Source organism: Phoca vitulina, unplaced genomic scaffold (assembly GCF_004348235.1).
Source record: "Phoca vitulina isolate PV1807 unplaced genomic scaffold, GSC_HSeal_1.0 scaffold25, whole genome shotgun sequence".
Lineage (NCBI taxonomy): Eukaryota > Metazoa > Chordata > Mammalia > Carnivora > Phocidae > Phoca > Phoca vitulina.
This window is the reverse complement of record NW_022589728.1, coordinates 34,891,355-34,915,608: the sequence shown is the minus strand read 5'-3', so window position 1 is coordinate 34,915,608 and position 24,254 is coordinate 34,891,355. Positions and strand designations below refer to the sequence as shown.

The following is a 24,254-nucleotide window of genomic DNA, read 5'->3' as shown; positions in this document are numbered from 1 at the left end:
ATCATGACTAAGCCCTTGGAGCTGAATCTTGATTGCTCTAAGCTTATAAATGGTGATCACATTCAACTTTGTCAATTTTCAGTTGAAAATTGAAATGTCTTAGTCCATTTGGGATGTTATAACAAAATACCATAGATTGCGTGGCTTATAAACAGCAGAAATTACTGCTCACAGTTCTGGAAGCTGGAAGTCCAAGATTAGGGTACAAGCATGGTTGGGTGAGAGCCTTCCGGATTGCAGATTTATTGCTATATCTTCACATAAAGGAAGGGTCAAGAAATGTCTCTGGAGCCTCTTTTATAATGGCACCAAATCATTTAAAGGGCTCTGCCCTCATAACTTAATCATTTCCTATAGTCCCCACCTACTAATACCATCACTTTGGGAATGAGTATTTCAACATACAGATTTTGAGGGGATACAAATAATTCTGACCATAGCACGGACCTATGACCCAGTCTGGCCAATGAGAAAGAAGTGGAAGTCTGTGCCTTGTGTGAATTTTGTGGAAATGTTTTCTTCACTGATAAAAGGACACATGATGAAGAACCAGCCTCCACTCCATGCATGGAAAAATGACAACTGAGAGACAAATCTGAAGAAGAAAGCCGGCATTCTAGGGATGGCAGGACAGAAAGATAAGCAAGTTCCTGCATCCAGGTGACATCATTATGGCCCTAAATTAACAATCACTGAGCCATCTATCTCCAGACTTCCCTTATGTGGCATAATAAATATACTTATTGCTTAAACCATTATTAATAGGGGTTTAGATGATAGACATTCAAAAATCTTAACTGATAGAGAAGTTAAGACCAAATTCTCTAACCACATTTCATAAAATGGATTTCAACTGTAAGAAGAAAAATAATTTCTATATTCAAAAATTCACAGCTAATTCAAAGTTTATGTTAATGTAAAAAATTCTGACAGCTATTGCATGATCTAGTGTGCTAAAAATTAAACCCAAAAGCTTTCCGGTATGATCAATTCCCACTCCCAGTATGATCAATAACCAAAAGAAATCATGGAAATTATAACTTGAGAAACAAAAAGACTGTAAATTAGCTTATTTTAGAAGTAGCGGGAAAATTATAGAACAGGCTTGCCAGTGCCTTAACCCTTATCATTTCTTCATTCTGTGTCTGTTAGAAAAATTTAAATATCAAGGGGCACCTGGGTGGCTCAGTCGTTAAGCGTCTGCCTTCGGCTCAGGTCATGGTCCCAGGGTCCTGGGATCGAGCCCTGCATCAGGCTCTCCGCTCCGCGGGAAGCCTGCTTCTCCCTTCCCCACTCCCCCTGCTTGTGTTTCCTCTCTCACTGTGTCTCTCTCTGTGTCAAATAAATAAATAAAATCTTTAAAAAAAAAAAGGAAAGAAAAATTTAAATATCAAAATAGTGAAGAATTCCAAGGTAATTGCAAAAAAATAAATAAAAGAACTGCAACCTGAAGGCATTATTTCTGGAAACCTTTCTGCGATGAAACAGTCACCAAAGTAAAGCAAACCTAGAGCTATGAGATAGCAGTCCAAGAATCTGCTGGATTTCTAAAAAATGAACCCATTTTACATGAATAATTACTTTTATATAATAGTGTAAGTTGTAAAAGTGATCCTTACAAAGAAGAGATCTATTTACTCCCTCAAAATATATACCTGGGAAATAATGGCAGCTGGGATGCCTTCTCCTGCTTAACTCTCTGATGAGAAAATTCTTTTCTTTTTTTTAATTTAAAGCCTAATCTTGAAAACATGGGATGAAACAAGGGTGTTTGCATGGTGGTGGTGTTGAGGTGTGTCAAGGGCATTTACTATTAACCATTTTGGGTGGGAATGAGAACAAGTTACAGACACCTGGAAGTAAGAAAGTTGCTTTTCTAATACACTATTTTCAAGAAGTTTGGTATGACAATCTGCAATTGCACAGCTGCTTGAGGGACCTGGGATGGACGAACTATTGTCAATGACCTCAGCACACAGAAGTGAACTGCCCTTTGAGATAGAATAAATAAAAGAGTCCAAGAAAATATTAACTAAAAATGTAATAGGTGGGGAGCCTGGGTGACTCAGTTGGTTAAGTGTCTGCCTTAGGCTTATGATCCCGGGGTCCTGGAATTGAGCCCCGCGTTGGGCTCCCTGCTCAGCAGCGAGTCTGTTTCTCCCTCCGCCTCTGTGCTCTCTCTCGCTCTCACTCTCTCAAATAAATAAATAAAAATCCTCTAAAAAAATGTAATGGGTGAAAAATGCTTTGGTGATTTCTTGTGTAGGTGTAGGTTCATCAACTGTAACAAGTGTATCACTTTTGTGGTGGATGTTGATAATGGAGGAGGTATTCATGTATGGGGTACGTCTCACAATTTTGCTCTGATACTAAAACTGCTCTTAACAAAATTAAAACTTTTTTAAAAATGTAATTTTTTTTAAAGCAGATACAATGATAGAAGTAAAGGAGTTTCTGGATTCAAACATAATTTTTCAAATTCAGCAAATTAGTAGAGGAATTGAAAAAAGGGACAATTCTAAAAACTGAATTTGTAATCTGGAAATTAAATTGAAGAAACTTTACATAACAAAGAGCAAAATTGCTAAGATATGGAATCATTAGTGAAAATTTTTTTTAAACAGTGAAAGAGATATCTGCGAAATACTGAGTGTAAATTCTAACATTTCTCAAGGAGGAAAAGTGGAAGCTATAATTAAAGATAAAAAAGTGATTATTAGGACAGGTTATAGAAAGTTGTGCTTAAATGCTTAGGCTTCAAAACCAGACTGCCTAGGTTTGAGTACAAATCCCACCATTTTTGAGCTGTATATTTACAGTTTACTTAATTTCGTATTACTTTGGCTTCTTTTATTATAAAATAGGATAAAAACAATAATGCCTACTTCACAGTTGTTTTTTATTATATGATCAAAATATTTAATTATTTAATCCCTATCAAGAGTTTTAAATAAAAACCTGGCATATGATAAGCACTCAATAATTATTAGCACCCTTATCATCATAAATGTTATTAATGATGGGAAAGTAAACATTACCAAAATACATATATAAATAGTAAATCTTCCAAAAATACTTGGGAGAAGAGACAATTTTGAAAATGTTCAATTTAAGAGTACATAAAAAACCCTTAAAACTATGACTATAGTTTCATTAACATACAATGTCATTTGGATAATCTTAATAGAACATTTTCAGAATTTGACAAACCAAGGAGACAAAAAATGTGTACAATAGCAAGGAATATAACGATGCAACCAACATTTAAAAACAGTTCGTAAAAAATAATTTTCAAAACAAAGAGGAAGTCAAAACAAATCACAATTATGTGGAAATTTAGTTGTTGTGTTGGGCCAATAGGACTCCCAGTTGAAAAACTATAAAGTTATTTTGCAAACCACATGAAAAATACATCTGAGAAAAAAAGGGATGTCTGGGTGGCTCAGTTGGTTAAGCACCTGTCTTGGGCTCAGGTCAGGATCCCAGGGTCCTGGGATCGAGTCCTGCATCAGGCTCCCTGCTCAGTGGGGAGCCTGCTTCTCCCTCTGCCTGCTTGTTCTTTCTCTGTCTCTCTGACAAATAAATAAATAAAATCTTAAAAAAAACACATTTGAGATCTTCTAAAGCTCTAAATGTAAAAATAAAATCAATAAAGCTATGGATTGAAAAAAAACTTTAAAAACATTTTTATAAAATTTTATAAAATTTTTATAAAATCATGGTGACAGAGGAACTCAGAGTCTTTTAAGACAAAAATCAATATATTTCATTACATAAAAATTGATATATCTGTAATGATAGAGGAACCATAAAGTAAAAGCATGAACAATATAATTGAAAGATCATATACGCAATACATGTAATAGAAAAAAGTTAAATCACTACTATACTCAAAGATCTTACAAATTAAAAAGCAAAAAGACAAAGAAAAACTTCAAGGTAAATGAGCAGAATATGAAGCAGGCATTACATAGAAGACATGCAAACATCTACAAACCAGAAACTATACATATTTCTCTACCTCCAAATAAATGTTATAAAATGTTATAAAATTAATACTTATTTTAAATCTTATATAAAGTTGAAATTATCATATAAGCTCCTTAAATCCACTGTTTAAAAAGGTGAGAAAAACAATAGCATACTTGAATATATTTCAAAATTAATAAAGTAGTCGAATGAGAAATAGTCTTTTTAAAAAAACAATCAAAAGGAATATAAAACAAATTGAAAGTTTTAATTCTATTAACTATATGTTTTTGAAGTAAGACATATCTAATTTAATGCTGCTATATGAAGTCCTTTTATGATGTTATTTAAAAATTACTGGTAAACAGACTTAATATGTACCAATAAACATCTCTCTTTTATTGCTTTTATAATAGAAGAGCTGTAAGAACATCTTATAGACAATATAATTTTTACTCTTTCTCTAATTTATTTTCAAATAGTGGTAAATGTGCTATGACCTGATGTTTACAGTTACACAACACATTCTAGCTCTCTGTGAAAATAAAAGGCCACTACGTGTAGTAATGATAAAGAATATCTTTATGTTTTAAATAAATCACAAGCTACCTCTATTAAATTTTTAAATGATGGAGGCCACTTAGATGTTAAGTTTCAATTTCATTATTATAGCAAAAATATTTCCTATGTGACTTTCTAATTTTTAACTTTATAAATATTCCAGTATTTACATTTCATTTTTAAGAAAATAATTGCACATGTTTTAAACATATCAATTTAGATATAATAAATGCAGTATATAAAAACAGGAATTTTGAATCAATGGGGATTAAATCCTATATTATTTGCAATTTAATTGAATCAAAACTCATTTCATAGTTCATCTTTGCTATTTTGAAACCTCTGGTTGATTAAATTAAACTGAATTTAATTTAAGGTTTTCTTATTGAACACCTTAAAAATTTCTGGAATACTATACTATAGGCATCAGAAAAAATAAGATCCCTGACTTCAAGGAAGTCACCTTCACATTTGAGGTGGGAAAAGGCATTTGGGGAGACCAACATCTAAGATAACAGCCAAGAATTATTCAAGACAATCTATGAATAAATGAGATAGAGATAGAGGGGATTAGTAGAAATCCGGACTGGGACTGAATCCTTGAGGAGTGTTGTGATATGGAGAAATACAAGAAAAAGAATGAGGGCAATTGAGTTTAAAGAACAGTATACCCAGAATGTAGGCAGGCAGTACCCATTCTCAGAAATCTGGAAGCAGAGGAATTAGATACCTAAAGATAAATCCCTTATCCTTAGCAAACATGATTTTCTCTTTACTCTTCAGAATATCCCAATATTCTGCCGGGCTCAGAACTTAAAATCAACTGGCATAAATTCCCATTTGAAATTATTGGTTGAGTTTTATTCTGGATCTGGAGATGAAATTGCTATTCAACTGCCTTATAAGGGAGATGCAGTATTTATCCTGTGGGGACAACCATTTACCAATGCCTCTGAAGTTACCCCCAATTTTTTTCCCAAATATCTGATAAAATCTGAAATGTATTGGACAATATGAATAAGACCCTCATGTCTCAATTACTCTCAGGTAAGAAAGATATACCCTGTGCTGATAACAGAGATTAGAAATATTTTGCAGTTGGGAGACTGAAAAACTGGGATTTAATAGTAAGTGATTAACTTGCTCAAAATATTTTCACTCTATATTAAAGATACATACATACTGGCAGCAAACTGGTTTTTTTTATTTTAAATGTTTTTTTTTTTTATTTATTTATTCATGAGAGTCAGAGAGAGAGAGAGAGAGAGGCAGAGGCAGAGGGAGAAGCAGGCTCCCCGCCTAGCAGGGAGCCCGATGCGGGACTCGATCCCGGGACCCCGGGATCATGACCTGAGCCGAAGGCAGACGCTTAACCATCTGAGCCACCCAGGCGCCCAGTAAACTGGTTTTAACAAACTCTGACCCCAACCCCTATCACCTACTTCTCACTCACACAGCTTATTATTGACTGACTAGCTAACAATTGATATAAGCCAAAAATAAGATTTTAAAGAGTGGATTAATTCCCATAAAACATAGAAATTAATGTAAATATCAACAATTAAATTTATGCAGCAAGCAATTATATTATGAATATGTGCTCATTATCTCTGGTTATCCAATTTATACAATTACAAAGGGAGGGAGAACCATTGCCTTTTCCTATTTTAACAAGGATATAAATGGTATAATTATAGCTCTCCAAATGATTGCAAATAAATATCATTTTGTTTTCTTTATGCACTGTACTGGTATCATATTATTTAATTATTTGATTTACACAGGCACAAGCTAAGAATTTAATCACTGTATCCGTGCCCTTATAATATTACTTCTGGGCCACAGTAGTGATCACATAATTATTCTTCCTCCTTCATGTACCTGACACCATGCTAGATACTCCTATTATTATTCTTTCAAAACTATACCACATATAAACTTTTGTGTTCAATGCTATTGTGGGTGTAAGTCAATGTCCATGATTTCATGCAGTGTCCAAGTTAAGTATAAACCCCTTAAACCTCAAATACAAGACCCCCTACTCTCCTACCTATTTTTCTAGCCCTGTCTCCCGATTATTTCCTTAGATGGATTTATCATTCTAGTTAATTCATTGTCACCAACAGTATTTTGTCACAATATTTTGTGAATTCTGACTTAGTTTTCCTGGCAGCCCTTTATTAACCACAGAAAATGCCTCCTCTAATATGCTATGCCTACCCATTTTTAATTTAACTTTTTCAATCTCTTTTTTTTTTTATCTATTGCCTGCCAAAAGCTACTACTCTTTCCTTTAAACTCGAATAATTAATTGCTGCCTACAAAGTTCATTTGGCAATTCATATATATTGTTAATGTATAATAATCAAAACAACATTTATTAAGCACTTTCATGTATCATCTTATTTCATCCTTAAAACAACACTACTTGGAAGATACTGATAGTACTATTACTATCACTAAATTTATCTTAGAAATAAAGAAACAGGGCACCTGGGTGTCTCAGTGGGTTGAGCAACCAACTCTTGGTTTCGGCTCAGGTCATGATCTCAGGGTTGTGAGATTGAGCCCCTTATGGGGCTCCATGTTTGGTGCAGCATCTGCTTGAGATTCTTTCTCCTTCTCCCTTGCCTCTCCCCCTGCTCGCACATGGGCTCATTCTCTCTCTCTCTCTAAAATAAATAAATAAATCTTAGAAAAGAAAGAAAGGAAGAAAGAAAGAAACAAGAAAGAAAGAAAGAAAAAGAAAGAAAGAAAGAAAGAAAGAAAGAAAGAGAAGAAAGAAAGAAAGAAGAAAGAAAGAAAGAAAGAAAGAAAGAAAGAAAGAAAGAAAGAAAGGAAAGTAGAAAGGAGGAAAGGAAGACTTTAGAAAAATTAAGGTGCATATCCAAGGTTAAACGGCCAGTAAATAACAGAGCCAGGCTTCAAGCCTAGAACTGTCTCAGTCTATGCTCTTTTATCATTTTGTATCATACTTTTATTATTATTTCAAATTACACTTAGTATTTCCCTTAATCTCTACCTTCTCTCTCTTATAAGTATAGTTTCTTTTTGGTATATTGATGTATATATTATGGTATGGCTGTATTACATTACAGGTCTATACATTCTGTTAGCATGTAAGTACCTACAACATAGATACATTTCTACTTTGTCAGTAGTGAGATAAAATTTTGGAGATTGTGACAAAGCTAGATAGCTACAACAAAACTAAATCCCGGACAGAAAGCACTGATGGTTACACATAATCATCATGTTAGACAAGATCCAAAGATGAGTTAAGATTATGAATTAGCCAGATACCCCAATTGGAAAACTGACTAAACTTCCTTATAACCTAACAAATGAATGAGAAGTAAAGTCTAACAAACTAACGAGGGAAGTGAGAAGGGACTGACTCAGTAGATAGGGCAGCATAGAAGGGAAGAGCTGTGAGATGATTTGGAGGCAAGGGCAGGGAGGAAGGAAAAACACAGTGCCTCCATATTGTACAAGCTTCTGCTCCCATCCTTATAGCACCTGAACATGTACTCAGGAGAAAGATGTTCTCAAGTGGGAATGAAAATACTTAATTCCTGATACATCGAGTGAACTCATCACCAAGGAAGACCACCTGCATGTGTCAGATCTAGGAAATGATCATCCCAGTAGAATCTGATTAGGGGGAAGTGTCTCAGGGCTTTGCAGTAGCGTATTGATGGACTCCAGACTGGTAGCCAAGGTTAAACTTTGAGAAGAGTTAATTATCTTGCTTGATGTGGCAATATTCTTAATATTTTTTCTTCATTCGATTCCATAATTATATTATAATAATAGTAACAATAATACACTATTATATATTAAACCCATATCCTGTGCTTGAAACAGGGCTGCATTTTATCATTTAATTTTCAGAAAATTTCCTGAGGTAGGTATTATTATTGTTCCGATTTTATAGATGAAGCAATTAAGTCTTAAGTAACTTGTCCAAAATAGTGAAATTAGGTAAATAGCCAAAAAAATAGCCACACACACACACACACACACACACACACCGGACTATTATGCAGCCATCAAAAGGAATGAAATCTTGCCATTTGCAACAACATGGATGGAACTGGAGGGTATTATGCTGAGCGAAGTAAGTCAATCAGAGAAAGACATGTATCATATGATCTCACTGATATGAGGAATTCTTAATCTCAGGAAAGAAACTGAGGGGTGCTGGAGTGGTGGGAGGTGGCTGGGTGATAGACATTGGGGAGGGTATGTGCTATGGTGAGCGCTGCAAATTGTGTAAGACTGTTGAATCACAGACCTGTACCTCTGAGACAAATAATACATTATATGTTAAAAAAAGAAGAAGAAGAAGAAGAAGAAGATAGCAGGAAGGGAAAAATGAAGGGGGGGGGGGAATCGGAGGGGGAGAAAAACCATGAGAGACTGTGGACTCTGAGAAACAAACTGAGGGTTCTAGAGGGGAGGGGGGTGGGAGGATGGGTCACCCTGGTGATGGGTATTAATGAGGGCATGTACTGAATGGAGCACTGGGTGTTATACACAAACAATGAATCATGGAACACTACATCAAAAACTAATGTTCTAATGTATGGTGATTAACATAACATAATAGAAAAAAAAGCTGTTTTCAAAAAGCTATGCTGTATTACTGCTACTATGACATACAGTGACATTACCATCCCTACAGGCAGTGGCAAAACAAAAGATAAATTTTATTAAATGAGCTCAGTACAACTGAGCAAGGCCATCTGAGTCACCATAATGGTTTAAGTCATTACCTTACAACCATAAACATCTAATATCATATAAAAATGTATGCTGAAGATGAGCATTCATGTATCTGCAAAGATACATTTATTTTTGGTACCTTAACATTAAGTGATACTAGCTTCTGAGACCAGTAAGTTTATTTAGATGTCCAAAGGTCATTTTAGTCTACCTTTAGCCAAATCTAGCATTTTCAGCCATGACAACACAGGACAAAGAAGCAGAATTTCTACTTAAAACTATTTCACAGTTCCTGTTTGTCACTATGTGTGCACATTTGTGTGTGTCAATGACTTAAAATTCTGTGTGTCAATGACTTAAAATTCTGATTTAAAAGCTACTCTCAGAATTAATTCTACTTATTCTATTTTAAAATTTCACTCAAGAAATCAACATGTTGGCTTAGAAGACAGGAAGTCTTGGTGATTGAATAATAGCCTGGGCTTGAAAATCAACAAACCGGGGTTCCACTTCAATCTGAGTATTTACTATCTGTATGACCCGAGACAGGTAAGTAAAGTCTTAGTTACCTGAATGCTAATAAATATAATATATACCTCACAGAGTTGCTATGAGGATTATCTGAAATATTCTATAAAAATTTTAATTTAGCCTTAACTTAGTGCATGTACATAGTAGACACTCATTAAATAACAGCAGCTATTACAAATCATGATCTTTCCCATCACTGTTATCATCATCAGGCTTATGATTGGAGTATTAACTGCTTCTACTTTCAACTCTCATTTAGCAAAATAATCAAACCAATTCATATATTATATTTTATAAGTAATATTTAGCAATATAAACAACAAAGCATTAGGTCCTATATTTAACACTATCATTTTTAAGCCTATACTTCTAAATGCTACAACTTCTTTAGACAACTATTTAGCAATTTCATGAAAAGTTAAATATATATCTTCTTTATGCACCAATAATTTCATTCCTAGGTATTTATCCAAGAGAAATAAAAGCATTTGTGACAAAAAACTTTGTACCCGATATTCATTGCTTTGGAAATAACTCAGATGTCTATAAACAGAATAATAGATAAATAAGTTGTGGTATATTCATACAACTGAATACTATTAAACAACCAAATGGATACAGGCAACATCTTAACACTCTTAAGACCTAGACTTGTATTTCAAATTGTCAGCATATCCTCCACTTGGATATATAATTGGCATCTCAAAATATTGAATCTAAAACACCAAATTAGAACTCTACATTTTCTCTCATAAATCATCTTCTACCTCAGTCTTCTCAATCCCAATAATTGATATTAACATCCACCAATTTTTCTGTCCAAAATTCTAGAAATGATCATTGAATCATTTTTTGCAATTACTTTTTGTGTCCAATCCATAAGCAAATCCTGTCAATTCTACATCCAAAATATATCCCACATCCATCTATATCTATACTTCTCTACTAAGCAATGCTATCCAAATAACATTTCACAAGCACTATTACCAGAGCCTCCTCACTGATTTCCCTGTTTTGCTTCCTACACTGCATTATGCAAATCCACTCCACTCTATCCACAGCAGACAAAATGACTTTTTCACATGTAAAGTACACAATACTCCCCTGCTTTTAAAAAAAACCTGGTAAATATTTAAAACATAACATTGTCATTCTCATATTCAAATGAAGAATTAATACTACCCAAAAGATATGATTTGATTGTTTCTTTAAATTGCTCATAATTTTCTTTTTTTAAGTAAGCCCTGCACCCAGCATGGAACCCAAAATGGGGCCTGAACTTGTGACCCTGAGATCAAGACCTGAATGCTCATAATTTTTTATTAAAAAATGTAGAAGCAAAGACAGGGATTATTTCCACATAAGTCTTAACTTTTCTATCCATTATGAATATCAATCATATATTAGTTAGGTTGTTTATTTTTAGTGCAAAATTTATTAAGGCATTCTTTGGGAGAGGAAAAGTTTAATTTTAAAAGCACTGGGTGTTATACACAAACAATGAATCATGGAACACTACATCAAAAACTAATGATGTAATGTATGGTGATTAACATAACATAATAAAATTAAAAAAAAATACTAAAAGCACATCCTAATACAGAGCCAAGTGATTACATAAGCAGGAAAGTCCATTGGCTTGAACATGAAAATATTAAATTTGCTCAAAACATTATAAAGATTAGCTTTCTGTGAGCATACATCAAATCTCTTGAAAACAATAGCAATCAAAAGACAACAGAGTATGACAGGAACTGTCAGATTAATCTTTCTAAAATGTATGAAGTTAACGCTCTTTTCAAGTGATTAGTATAGTTCCTTACTGTGCTTTCATCAAAGATGAATTCTTCCCACTGGCTCTAAGGATGAACTACAAACTTACCTGAACCTGTCTAAGTGACCTATAACCACCTTCTCATTCCTGTAGACCAGAAATTTTCCTCACTGTCCGTATTATCTCTCCCTGTCCACACCGGTTTTCCTACTTGGAGTATTTCCATTTATTCACTTATTCATTCTCTTAGTCATCCCTTTATAAATGCCTTTATTTTAAATTACATATATATCTATGTCAATCACTATACCTATGGACAAGGGGTATAAAGGTTAGATTAACTTCAATGAGTTTACAGTAGAATGAAAACAAAAACAAAACAAATTAAAAAGTCACATGACAAAAACTAACACCACAATCTAGGGGCATACACAAAATAAATCAGGGTACAAGGGAAAGTGAGAGCCCATTTTGTCAGAGAAAGTAAAGTTTGATGAGTTTTTTGAGAATGCATGAAAGTTTGTGAACAAACCCTAAAAGAGCATGTCATTGCAGGCACAGGAAACAAGATGTGTAGAGGCATGGAGACAACAAATCTTCAGTAATCTATAAGTAGTTCCGCATGGCTGGAAAAAGAGGATGCACTAGACAGCTGAATTCATTCATGAAGGGCCTTGAAACCCATGCAAAGAAATTTAAATTTTATCTTAGAAGTGACTAGAAGTGACTGAAGCATTTTATGCAAGGGAGCAACATAATCATATTTGACTTTTACAAAAGTCATCCTAGTGACAATGTGGATGGTGAACTGACGGGGTTCATAGATTGAATACAAGGATAGAGGTGGTTGCAAAATATTGGCAAGAAATAAGGAGAGCCCATGGGGCGCCTGGGTGGTGCAGTTGGTTGAGTGGCCGACTCTTGGTTTTGGCTCAGGTCATGATCCTCTGGGTCCTGGGATCAAGCCCCACATGGGGCTCTACACTCAGTGTGGAGTCTGCTTAAGATTTTTTCTCCCTCTCACTCTTCCCTTCCCCACTTCTTGCTCTCTCTCTCTCTTTCTCAAATAAACAAAATATTTTTAAAAAACAGAAGAAATAAGGCCTGCCCGAAGGTAAAAATGGTAAAAAAAAAAAAAGATGGAATGAAAAGCAAAAACACCAATAATAATAACTATAGGTAAAAATTCAGTTCTCATAATGTGCTAGACATTGTTCTCAGTGCTTATATAATCTCATTTAATACAATGATCTATGAGGTAGGCATTATTACTAAGCTCAGTTTTTACAGATAAGGAAACTGAAGCATAGAGTCTTAGTAAATTGTCCATTTCCGGAGCTATAAAATATTGTCTGACTGCATCACCTGTGTTCTTAGAGTGGTGTTATCATGGTCACTGTATAAGGCCACACAATGTGAGCAAGGCACAGATGTCCCTGGCAACTCCTTCAATGTATGTTCTATTCTATGGAATTCTATAAAATAAAGGGATAGTGCCTCTCTTCATTGATCTATAAACTATCTCTACTTAGAGACATAACTCACACTCCTTAACTTCATGACATGTTCCTGGCCACTCTAACCGACAATGAACTTGCTCTCCCTCCAAAGACCATAGTCCTAGTCAAAACCAGCTGCCACCTAATCATGTACTATTTTTCCTGTTCTTGTAGTAAGAGTCAGTTTTGTTCCCCTATTATGGATAAGGAGCATTTCTTATGTTTTATTTCAGTATTCCTTGGCTCCATCACAATGTTGTCAAATAATAGGGGTGTGTGTGTGTGTTGATTTGTATGCCTGCTTGAAGACATGCTTACCAAAATCCAAAAAACAAAGAGCCAGATCTGTAAGAGACATGAATAGACTATCATTGTCTCAATATAACAAGAGCAGGAGGATGAGACAAAAATAAATATTTTATGATTTATAATTTTTATTATTGAGAAATACTAATTTGTAAGAATTATCAAGGCAACAAAGCATTCAACCTGCTAAAGAATAATGTGTAATTAGTTAAGTCAGTCGTGTCTTATTTTTAGATTTAATGAGCTAACTTGCTAAAAGAGCACAAAAAATATTCTCAGATTAAAGGTTTGAACTTTATTAGTTAAATTATATATATTCAAGGGAAACTTATTTTTTCCCATCTAGGATGCTATCAAGTCATCTAACAAATGCTCACAATGGGTCAAAAGATACAACCAGGCAAGAGGGCTTCATGCAAAGCTCTCCTTGTAAAAGAAAGGGCCTCAAAATGTCGAGGACCATTTAATCATCTCACTTTTTTGGAAATTATCTTCTCCCTTGGCTTCTAGGACCCTGTCACAGCTCTAGTTCTGCTTCTCTGCTGGGTTCTTTGGTGGCTCTTTTCCATCTTTCAAAGTATGGAATTAATAAAATTTGCTCCTTGAATTCAGCCCTTTCTTTTTAATACTGTTTTTTATCAGAGTCTTTATTTATTTTTGTGGTTTGAATATCACATTTCTTTGTAGACAATTCCAAAATCTACATCTGTAGTCATTTCAAGATTGTATCATAAACCCACCACAGCACTTAACACACACAAAAAAACTTACATATATAAGTTGTTAATAAAACTAGTCAATTTAACTGTAAATCTGTAGCATCAGAAAAAAAAAAACCTTTCCTCTTAAAAGCTAGCCTGTTAAAACTGATATTTTTATATAGCAAAACACACATGGTAAAGAGCTACATTTCAATATCATAGCTTTTGCCAAATTGTAGTGGATTTCAAGAAAAAAATAAAATTCTATGTAAAATTTCTGTGGAAATAAGCAAATAAAAAATGTGCCCTGTTACACTCTATGTATTATGTATATCCTATGTGTATATACACAGCATCCTATTATATATATGTAATAGGATATATATAATATTTATATAAATATAATAGGCTATATATGATTACATAATATATAATTATATGACAATTGGAACATTTGCATTTAATGTTGTATGTGTTGTGGATAAGCACACATTTTATTACATATGAATTTTATTACATATATACATATATAAATAAAATGGGATGTTCTATGTATACCAGTGAAACATAGACTATTAAATGCAATTTTTCCAATTGTCCCAGAATGTTAAACTTATATTTATATAAATTTAAATTGTATAATATAAAATTTATTTATACAACGGCTAGAGAGATGATAGATACTTATGTAACAGAGTGCTTGGTAGAGTTATCCTATTGTAAAAGTACTTTTTTCCTGTTGTTTCAGAGTTACAAGGATTTAAGTTTGCAGAACTTGCACAGAGATTTAGAGACTGTAAAATCGGTTTTGTGAACTTTAGCTCATTTTCTAACTCAAGAGATTATAAACTGAGATCAGGAAACTGATGACAATGCTTGTTCAGTAAGAGTTTGTTAGTCCCACAGTCTTTTTCTGCCCTTTCTCTTTCTCCCCGAGGCTCAAAGTAACAAGACAGGAATTTGATAGAGTAAGTGTGTGATTCTCCCTCTCCCATCAGCCAGGAGGGTTTACAAGAGGTAACCAGTGTGGGACTGCCCAGAGAAAGGAATAAACCTGGAGAATTGTCAGAAAATGTGAACTGACCTAAAAGAAAGACCAGTGGTCTTCCACTGCCTGAAGCCATGGATGAATTAAATAATCCCCTAAAGGAAAGAGCACCCTTCCAGGGAGTTACAGGAAAAAGAATATATAAAAGACTGAATTTAGACATCAAATCAGAAGGGATAACCATAGATTTTTACCTCTAATATCCACCCTCCCTTCCTTTTTGATCCTGGCTGAGAAAAGCCTGAAAAAGCAGCTAGTAAGTTGAATAGGATGCATAGTAAGAAAAGAGGAATAACCCCTTCCCCCACTGGAGAATTATGGCACAATAAGGCACAAGTTGTGCTGTCAAGCATGACAGTTTGAAATTTTGATATGAAGACAGGACTGGAAATTTTAATATCTAAAAAAATGAGGCTATTTGTTAATACATAGGATCTGACTGAGATTTCATCCAGAGAGCAGAGAAGAATAATGCTACATCGCTTGTTTGAAAACTTCAGTATGAAAAAGAAATAAAGCTGTTTTATAATTTCACTCTGCTATGTCCAACTTGTTCAATACACATTTTTTGAAGAAATGATTTTCTTTTCATGTGATTTCAAATGTTTATTTTATTTTTTAAAAGAAAACTTATACTAATAAACCAGAAATTTCTTTTAATAATTACTGAGGATCTTCAACTTAAATATTTGCTTTTTAATTGTTGCTAAATGTTATAATGTCAAAAATACATTTTAATAAAAGATAGGGCATAGCAAAATATGTATTTATATATTAAATACAAAAGTATATAAAGTATAAAATAAGGTTACAATCGCATGTGTGAGGGTGTGTATGTGTGTGTGTGTGGGTTACCATATACCATACCATACTGAGATGACTCGAAAGAAATTTGATTTTCCTTATGATTGTTCTTTGAAAAATTGTGAGGCTAATTAGAAAAGACAAAATGAATTTAAAAATTTAAAATACTTAGAATCATTAAACTGGTGATCTTGTAAAGGAATATATAATTTTTTTCACTCCTTTCCTTACATAAAACACTATAACAGAAAAGTATTTTGCTTTTAAAGTACAAATCAATGTCAAGAAAAGCAAAACCAAAAATTATTGCTATATATTTGTGTCACACTAATTTTTTTAGTCCAGTTTACATTCGTAGTAGGGAGGAAGTACAGCACTTTGTATCTCACGAAAAATGAATTTGATCCTTAGACTGTATTTTTTCACCTATATTCATTATACTCAGATAATGCCCACTTGTTTAGAAAACTGTTAGAAGTTTAAATTGAAGAGTAAAGATATCATTACTTATTTTAGAGCTGTGAACTACCTGTCAGCCAGTTTGCAATAAAAATCCATCACTGTAGTACTGATAGTCCCTGGCATACTGTAGTACTACAAGTGATAAAACTTTTAATGGTGTTGAACAGGAATGGGGTATTGGCAGAAGAGAATGCACTGGAAATTACAATACCTCAGACCTTTGAGATGTTGGGGGATAAGTAATTATAAGAACCACAGAATAGAATGACTGTTGCTTGGTAATATCAATACACTGGAGAAAGACAGAGAAGGTTGAAGAAAATCAATCATCAGCTTAAGGTGAAGTACACAATCCAAGTGCTGCATGGCAGCATATAAATGAAATCTCCTCTTCTATGGTTGGAAAACAGAAAAAGCTGAGTATTGGGCCTAGTATTTAATCATAAGGATAGCATAGCTCAAGATAAGGTTGCATTCATAGCCCAAGCAAGTATTCTGTTGAACCCTAAAACTTGGGATAATGGCTTTAAAACCTGAATACATTAAGTGTCACAATGACCATCCGTTACAAGATAAAATATGGAGAATGCATCTAAAAATGGAGTTTTCACCTAGGTCTGCTTCACAGTAACTCCACAGGGTCCATAGACTTACCTTATGGCAATTTCCATGGGCCTTAAATGTATAATTTGAATGGAGACTTGGTAGAGCCCTTACATTGGTTTCTTGGCCTTTGTGGTAAGAGCTCTTATTAAGGAAGATCAAGTGGAAGCCTCTGAAATTGTCCTCTCCCTACCCTCTTCAACTTTAGCCAACACAGTAAATCAAAACAGTATCACAGACATCATCAAGATGGCAGACTAAGAGGTCCTACTCTGTCCTACTTCCCTCAAAAAAACAATTTAGCAACTACCCACAAATGAAAATAGTTGTGAGAGAATGTTGGAATATAATTAAGAAGATGCAATATGCCACTAAAGCACAAAAACCAAGAATGGCCATATAGAAAAAGGAAGGAAACATTTTACCTGTGTCATCTCATTCCCCAGGTCATCATAGCTCAGTGCCAAGAGGAATCCCCTCCATTATGAATTCTCTGGTGGGTGTAAAGGAGAGCAGGTGACCTGAGCATCCTTCCCCACTGAGGACCTCCACAGTATTTGCCAGTGTGGACCCACCTGTTGGAGACAACAGAGCCGACACTGCTGAGCTTCCCTGGAATTGGAGCCACTGTGTGCCCTCAGAGCCAGAACCACCATAGCTCCCTGAGTACTGGCACATGGACACCTTGGGTCCAGAGCCACTATCAAGCACACACCCTAATCTGAGGAGGGTACAGAAAGCCCACTTAAACAAATAATGATCAGAAACTTCCCAAGCATGGAGAAGGAAGACATCAAGATCTGAGAAGCCCAAAGAACCCAAGTAGGTTGAATATAAAGAGGTCTACATAAATACATATTATGATTAAATTTTCAAGTCAAAGACAAAAATGGTTTTGAAAAAAGCAAGAGAAAAGCAATTTATCACACTAAAGATTATCAGTGGATTTCTCAGTAGAAATCTTGCAGGCCAGGAGAGAGTGGAAGGATATATTTGAGGTACTAAAAAAAAGAAAACTGCTAATGACCATATTCGTCAGAACTATCATTTAAAAAATGAAAGACTTTCTCAGACAATAAAAACTGAGGAAGTTCATTGCCACTAGACATGCCTTAGAAGAACTGCTAAAGGGATTTCTTCAGATTGAAATAAAAGCATGCTAAACAGCAATGTGAAAGCACATGAAAGCATAACTCTCACTGGTAAAGGTAAATATATAGTCAAATATAGAATAAGGCAACATGGTAATGGTGGTATATAAATTTCTTCAAACCCTAATATAAAAGTTAAAAAACAAAAATATTAAGAATAACTATAACCACAAAGAAATTAAGGGATACACAATATAAGAACTCTGACTACAAGTACACAAAGTGGGGGGCTGAAAGTGTAGAGATTTTCTATGTGATTGAAGTTAAGTTGTTATCAATTTAAGAAATATAATTACAAGATATTTAGTGATACACAAAAGATAAAAAGAATCAAATCAAATCACTATGAAAATATCTTCAAATAACAAAGGATGACAAGAGTAAACAACTACCAAACAGAAAGAAAACAATTAACAAAATGACAATTGTAAATCCTCATTTATCGTTAATCACTTTAAATGTAAATGGATCAAACTCCCCAATAAAAAAACATAGAGTGGCTGAAGAGATCAAAATAAAACAAGAACCAGTAATATACTATGAGAGACTTACTTTAGATTTAAGGACACACATAATAATAGACCTCAATAGCGCATATTCAAAAGTGGATAGAGCATCCACATAGAAAATCAACAAAGAAAGAGCTGACTTGAGCAACACTATAGACCAAATGGACCTAACAGACATATATGGAACTTTCCACCCAAGAGCAGTATAGTCTTCTCAAACGCACAAGGAATATTCTTCAGGATAGATCACATGTTAGGTCACAAAAACATCTTATAAAATTTAAGATCAAAATCATCCAAGTATATTTTTCAACAACAATGAAATGCAACTAGAAATCAATAACTATAAGGAAAAGGGAAAATTCACAAATATGTAGAAACTAAAGAACATATTTCACCAACCATTGGGTCAAAGAAGAAATCAAAAGGCAATTAAAAAAAAAATCTCAAGACAAAAAAAAAAAGGCATCACATACCAAATTATGGGATGTAGCAAAAACAGTCTTAAAAGGAATATTTGTAGTGATAAATGCTTATATTAAAAAAGATTTCAAATTAACTTATACCTTAAGGAACTAGAAAAAGAAGAACAAACTGTGCGCAAAGTTAGCAGAAGGAAGAAAATAATGAAGATTAGAGCAGAAATAAACCAAATAGAGGATAGAAAAACAATTTAAAAATCAATAAAACTAAGTTTTTTTTAAAAAAAGATAAAATTGATAAATTTTGATAAATCCATCACATTCAGTGGGGGAAACCATGGTCTTTTCAACAAGTAGGGCTGTGAAAACTGAATAAACACATGCAAAAAAATGAAATTGGACCCTTATCTTATATCATTCACAAAAATTAACTTGAAATAAATTAAAGACTTAAAGATAAGATCTGATACCTTTAAAACTCCTAGAAGAAAACATAGGGAAGAAGCTTCTTGACATTGATCTTGACAATCATTTTCTTGGATACAACACCAAAGGTGAATGCAACAAAAGTGAAAATCAACAAGTGGGACTATATCAAAACTGAAAAGCTTCTGAACAGCAAAAGAAACAATCAACAAAATGAAAGACAAGATGTATAATGAGAGAAAATATTTGTAAACCATATATTAGATAAAGGGTTAATATCCAAAATATATAAGGAACTCCTACAACTCAATAGCAACAACAACAATAAAACACAATCTTATTTAAAAATGGTCAGAAGAACAAAATAGATGTTTTTCCAAAGACAACCAAATGACCAATAAGTACATAAAAGAAGCTCAACATACCTAATCACCAGGGAAATGCAAATCAAAACCACAATGGGAAATCACTTCACACATTCTAACAGAATGGTTATCCTCAAGAAGACAAGAGATAACACGTGTTAGTGAGGATATGGAGAAAAATAAATCCTTTTACAAAGTTGGTGGTAATATAAATTGGTTCAGTCAATATGGAAAGCAGTATGGAATTTCATCAAAACAGTTAAAAATAGAACTACCATATAATTCAGTAATTCCACTTCTTGGTATATACCCAAAAGAAATGAAAACAAGATATTGAAGAGATATCTGCACTTCCATGTTTATTATAGCATTATTCACAATACCCAAAATATGGAAACAACCTTTATCTGCCAATGGATGAATAGAAAAGAAGATATGTTATATATACAATAGAATATTTATTCAGCCATGAGAAAGAAGAAAATACTGTCATTTGTGACATGGATGGACCCTGAGGACACAATGCTAAGTGAGATAAGTCAAAGACAAAAACTGTATGATATCATTATTATGTGACATTTTATTTTATTTTATTTTATTTTTAAAGATTTTATTTATTTATTTGACGGAGAGGGAGAGAGAGCAGGAACACAAGCAGGGGGAGTGGGAGAGGGAGAAGCAGGCTCCCCACTGAGCAGGGAGCCCGATGTGGGACTCCATCCCAGGACCCTGGGATCATGACCTGAGCCAAAGGCAGACGCTTAACGACTGAGCCACCCAGACGCCCCTATTGTGACATTTTAAAAAACCAAACTCAAAGAACAAAGGCATTACACTTCTTGATTTCAAATTATATTATAAAGCTATTATAATCAAAACAGTATGCTACTAGCATAAATGCAGACATGTAGACCAGTGGAACCGAATAGAGAGCCCAGAAATAAATCCATACAGTTATGGTTGCTGATCTTCCACAAGAGTACCAAGGAACATACTGAGTAAAGGATAGTCTCACCAATAAATGATGTTAGGAAAACTAGATATCCATATGCAGAGCAATAAATGTGGACTCTTAACTCACATCATATACAAGAACTATCTCAAAATGGTTTAAAGATTTAAAGATAAGACCTGAAACCATAAAACTCTTAGAAGAAAACAGAAATTTTCTTGACATTGTTCTAGGCAATGATTTTTTGGATATGACACCAAAAGCACAGGGAACAAAAGCAAAAATAGACAAGTGAGACTGCATCAAACTAAAAAGCTTCTGCAGAGCAAAAGAAACGATTGATGTAGTAAAAGGCAACTTACAGAGTAGGAGAAAGTATTCACAAACCATTTATCTGGATGAGGTTAGTATATATCCAAAATATATAAGAAACACAACTCAATAGGAAAGAAAAAAGAACTCAATTAAAAAATGAGAAAAGAACCTAAATAATCATCTCTCTCTCAAAAGAGGACATATAAATGACCAAGGTATATGAAAAAGTGCTCAACATCACTAATTACGGGAAAATGCAAATCAAAACCACAATGAGTTATCACTTTACACCTCTTAGAATGGTTACCATCAAAAAGACAAAAGGTAAGTATTGACAAAGATGTGGAGGAAAGAGAACACTTGAACACTGGTTGTACAAGTGTAAATTAGTACAACCATTATTGAACACAGTATAGAGTTTCCCCCAAAAACTTAAAAATAGAACTACCATACAATCCAGCAATCTCACTTCTATGTAGACAACTAAAGAAATGAAACTATCTCCAAGAAATATCTGCATTCCCATGTTCATTGCAGCATTAGTCACAATAGCCAAGATATGGAAATAATTCAATGGTCTAGCTATGGATGAATGGATAAAGAAAATGTCAATTGCTACAACATGGATGAACCTGAAGGACAGTATGTTAAGTGAAATAAGCCAGACATAGAAAGACAAATTTTGTAGGATCTCACTTATATGTGTAATCTAAAATAGTCAAACTCGGGCGCCTGGGTGGCTCAGTTGGTTAAGCGACTGCCTTCAGCTCAGGTCATGATCCTAAAGTCCTAGGATCGAGTCCCGCATCAGGCTCCCTGCTCAGCGGGGAGTCTGCTTCTCCCTCTGATCCTCTTCCCTCTCATGCTCTCTGTCTCTCATTCTTTCTCTCTCAAATAAACAAATAAAATCTTTAAAAATAAAATAAAATAAAATAAAATAAAATAAAATAAAATAGTCAAACTCATAGAAGCAAAGAGTAAAATGTTAGTTACCAGGGGCTGGGGGTAGAGGAAATGAAGAGCTATTGCTCAAAGTTTCAGTTATGCAAGATGAGTAAATCCTATAGATCTAATGTACAGCATGGTGACTAAAGTCAACAATACTGTACTGTATACTTGAAATTTGCTAAGAGGGTAGGTATTAAGTGGTCTCACCACAAAAAGATTGTAACTGTGCAATGATGAATATGGTAATTAGCTTGATTGTGGTGATAATTTCACTTTATTTACATTTGCTATATACTCCTTAAATATATACAATTTTTATTTTTCAATTACACCTCAACAAAACTGGAGAAAAAAATACTACATCCCAGGCAGAATGGCAGATAAGTGATACCTTCATAGACCTACTGCAGAATTCAGAGGTGGTAGTCCCATCACATTCCCATTTTAATTCATGAGTTTTGCCCTCATCAAATGAACAAACAAATAGATCCTGAAAGATTGGAGTTGACTACTACAACGTGGACCAAGAAGTAGCTCTAATTATACCTACTGTGCCAAGTGTGGTATTTTTTTCTAAAGCATATTGAAATGCCAACAGGTATACTGTATGTGACCATTGAGTGGCAAATGTATTCTTTTTCATCTCTATCAAGAAAGATCAGAAACATTACCCATTCATGTGTGATCAACAATATACTTTTATATTCATGTCTCATTTTTTATCTTTGTCTTTCTTGCTTAGTTTTATCCATCCTCATTCTTTTTGAACCTGAGAATGTTGTAGGTTTTTCTGACTTCAATCCATAGTGACAAATAATTTGGCTTTAATTGGTTTCATTGGCTCTTTCTACTCTGAACATCTTGACCACCCTAAATCTAAAACTGGCTTTCTTTTAGCCACAATTCTAGTCAAACCACATTTGATCCCCACGGAGAGTATCCAGAGATCCAGAAAGATATTGAACTTTAATTTTTTGACCAGCTGATAGTGTCAAAATAATAAATACAAGCCAAGGATTTTCTTCAGGTAAAACCTTCCAACTGTAATGGAATCAACCCTTTGATCACCTTAGCATTGCTCTTGAGATAAACAGGATAAGCATGAATTCTTTTTTTTTTTTTTTACTTTTTTAAAAATTTTATTTTATTTAAGCATACATTCTTAACTGGTTAAAAGACCTTTCATGATCTGTCCTCTCTCTCCCTCTCCTCAAATCACCTGTTTCCTCTCCCTTATCTCAAACTACCCTTCTTCCTCATTCAGTGATCCAACCACATCGGCTTTGTCCTAGTTACCAAATATACTACATAATCCCTGCCAGTGGGTGGTATGTTGTTGAAGGCATTCCTCATTAAAATTTCTTAAACAAATTTGAAGTTCAATATTAATAGTATAATTTTCATTTTTAAAAGATATATTATCTTTAATACATAACTCACTGAAGATATTTGTATTTAAATATCTGGAAGAGATCAAGTTTTATAATAATGATACTTTGTTGCTTATGGAAAAAGCAAAGATTCATTTCTTACTGTTGCGTCACATGAAGGTGTGTGCATCTCAGCAAGTATAAAGTTTTTGAAGTCTTCATTGACAAATTCCTGGAAACTCTGAGGTATGAAAGAGGCTGTTGACTCATTTTCTTCAGTCAGATTTCTATGTACCTTTGTTTGAGGTCGAGCTGAGCCTTTCAGTATTATATAAAATCCATCATTTCCAACCACTGAAACAAAACAAAACCAAAAAAGCTCTACTGTTGACTTTATTTCCCAGGCTCTTTGATATAGACATGACCACAACATATGTTACACTTGCTTTGCTTTTAGTAGATTTCTTTTAGTTTATGCAATGAGAACTCTAATGAAGCACTTAGGCATTCACAAATAATTTACTCAAATAAAAAGAATAGCAAAAACATGTCTCCACATTCGGAGAATTCTTTTCTGACAATTTTATTAATCAATCCTTATGGAACTGATAGATTCTAGAAAAAGAACCAAGGTAATATATTACAATTAATAGATTTAAGATATTTTAAGAAAAATAGGATCAGAAAACTCCTTGAACTTTTTAAAATGTTACCTCCCCCTCAAAAATGCAATTTTGCTTATTTTATATAAGTAACTGTATATATTATTAATTTTTATTTGTCTTTCCTCTGGATATGATGATGATTGCT

General features: G+C 33.9%; 1 protein-coding gene across 1 annotated transcript in view; it reads right to left on the bottom strand.

The window, feature by feature from the left end:
- CNBD1 (cyclic nucleotide binding domain containing 1) overlaps positions 1-24,254 on the bottom strand; it is a 400,860-nt gene that overhangs the window by 138,944 nt on the left and 237,662 nt on the right. The window contains exon 6 of the mRNA XM_032421749.1: positions 23,608-23,798. Coding sequence (XP_032277640.1) covers positions 23,608-23,798 — 191 coding nt within the window. The remainder of the gene's footprint in view (positions 1-23,607; positions 23,799-24,254) is intronic.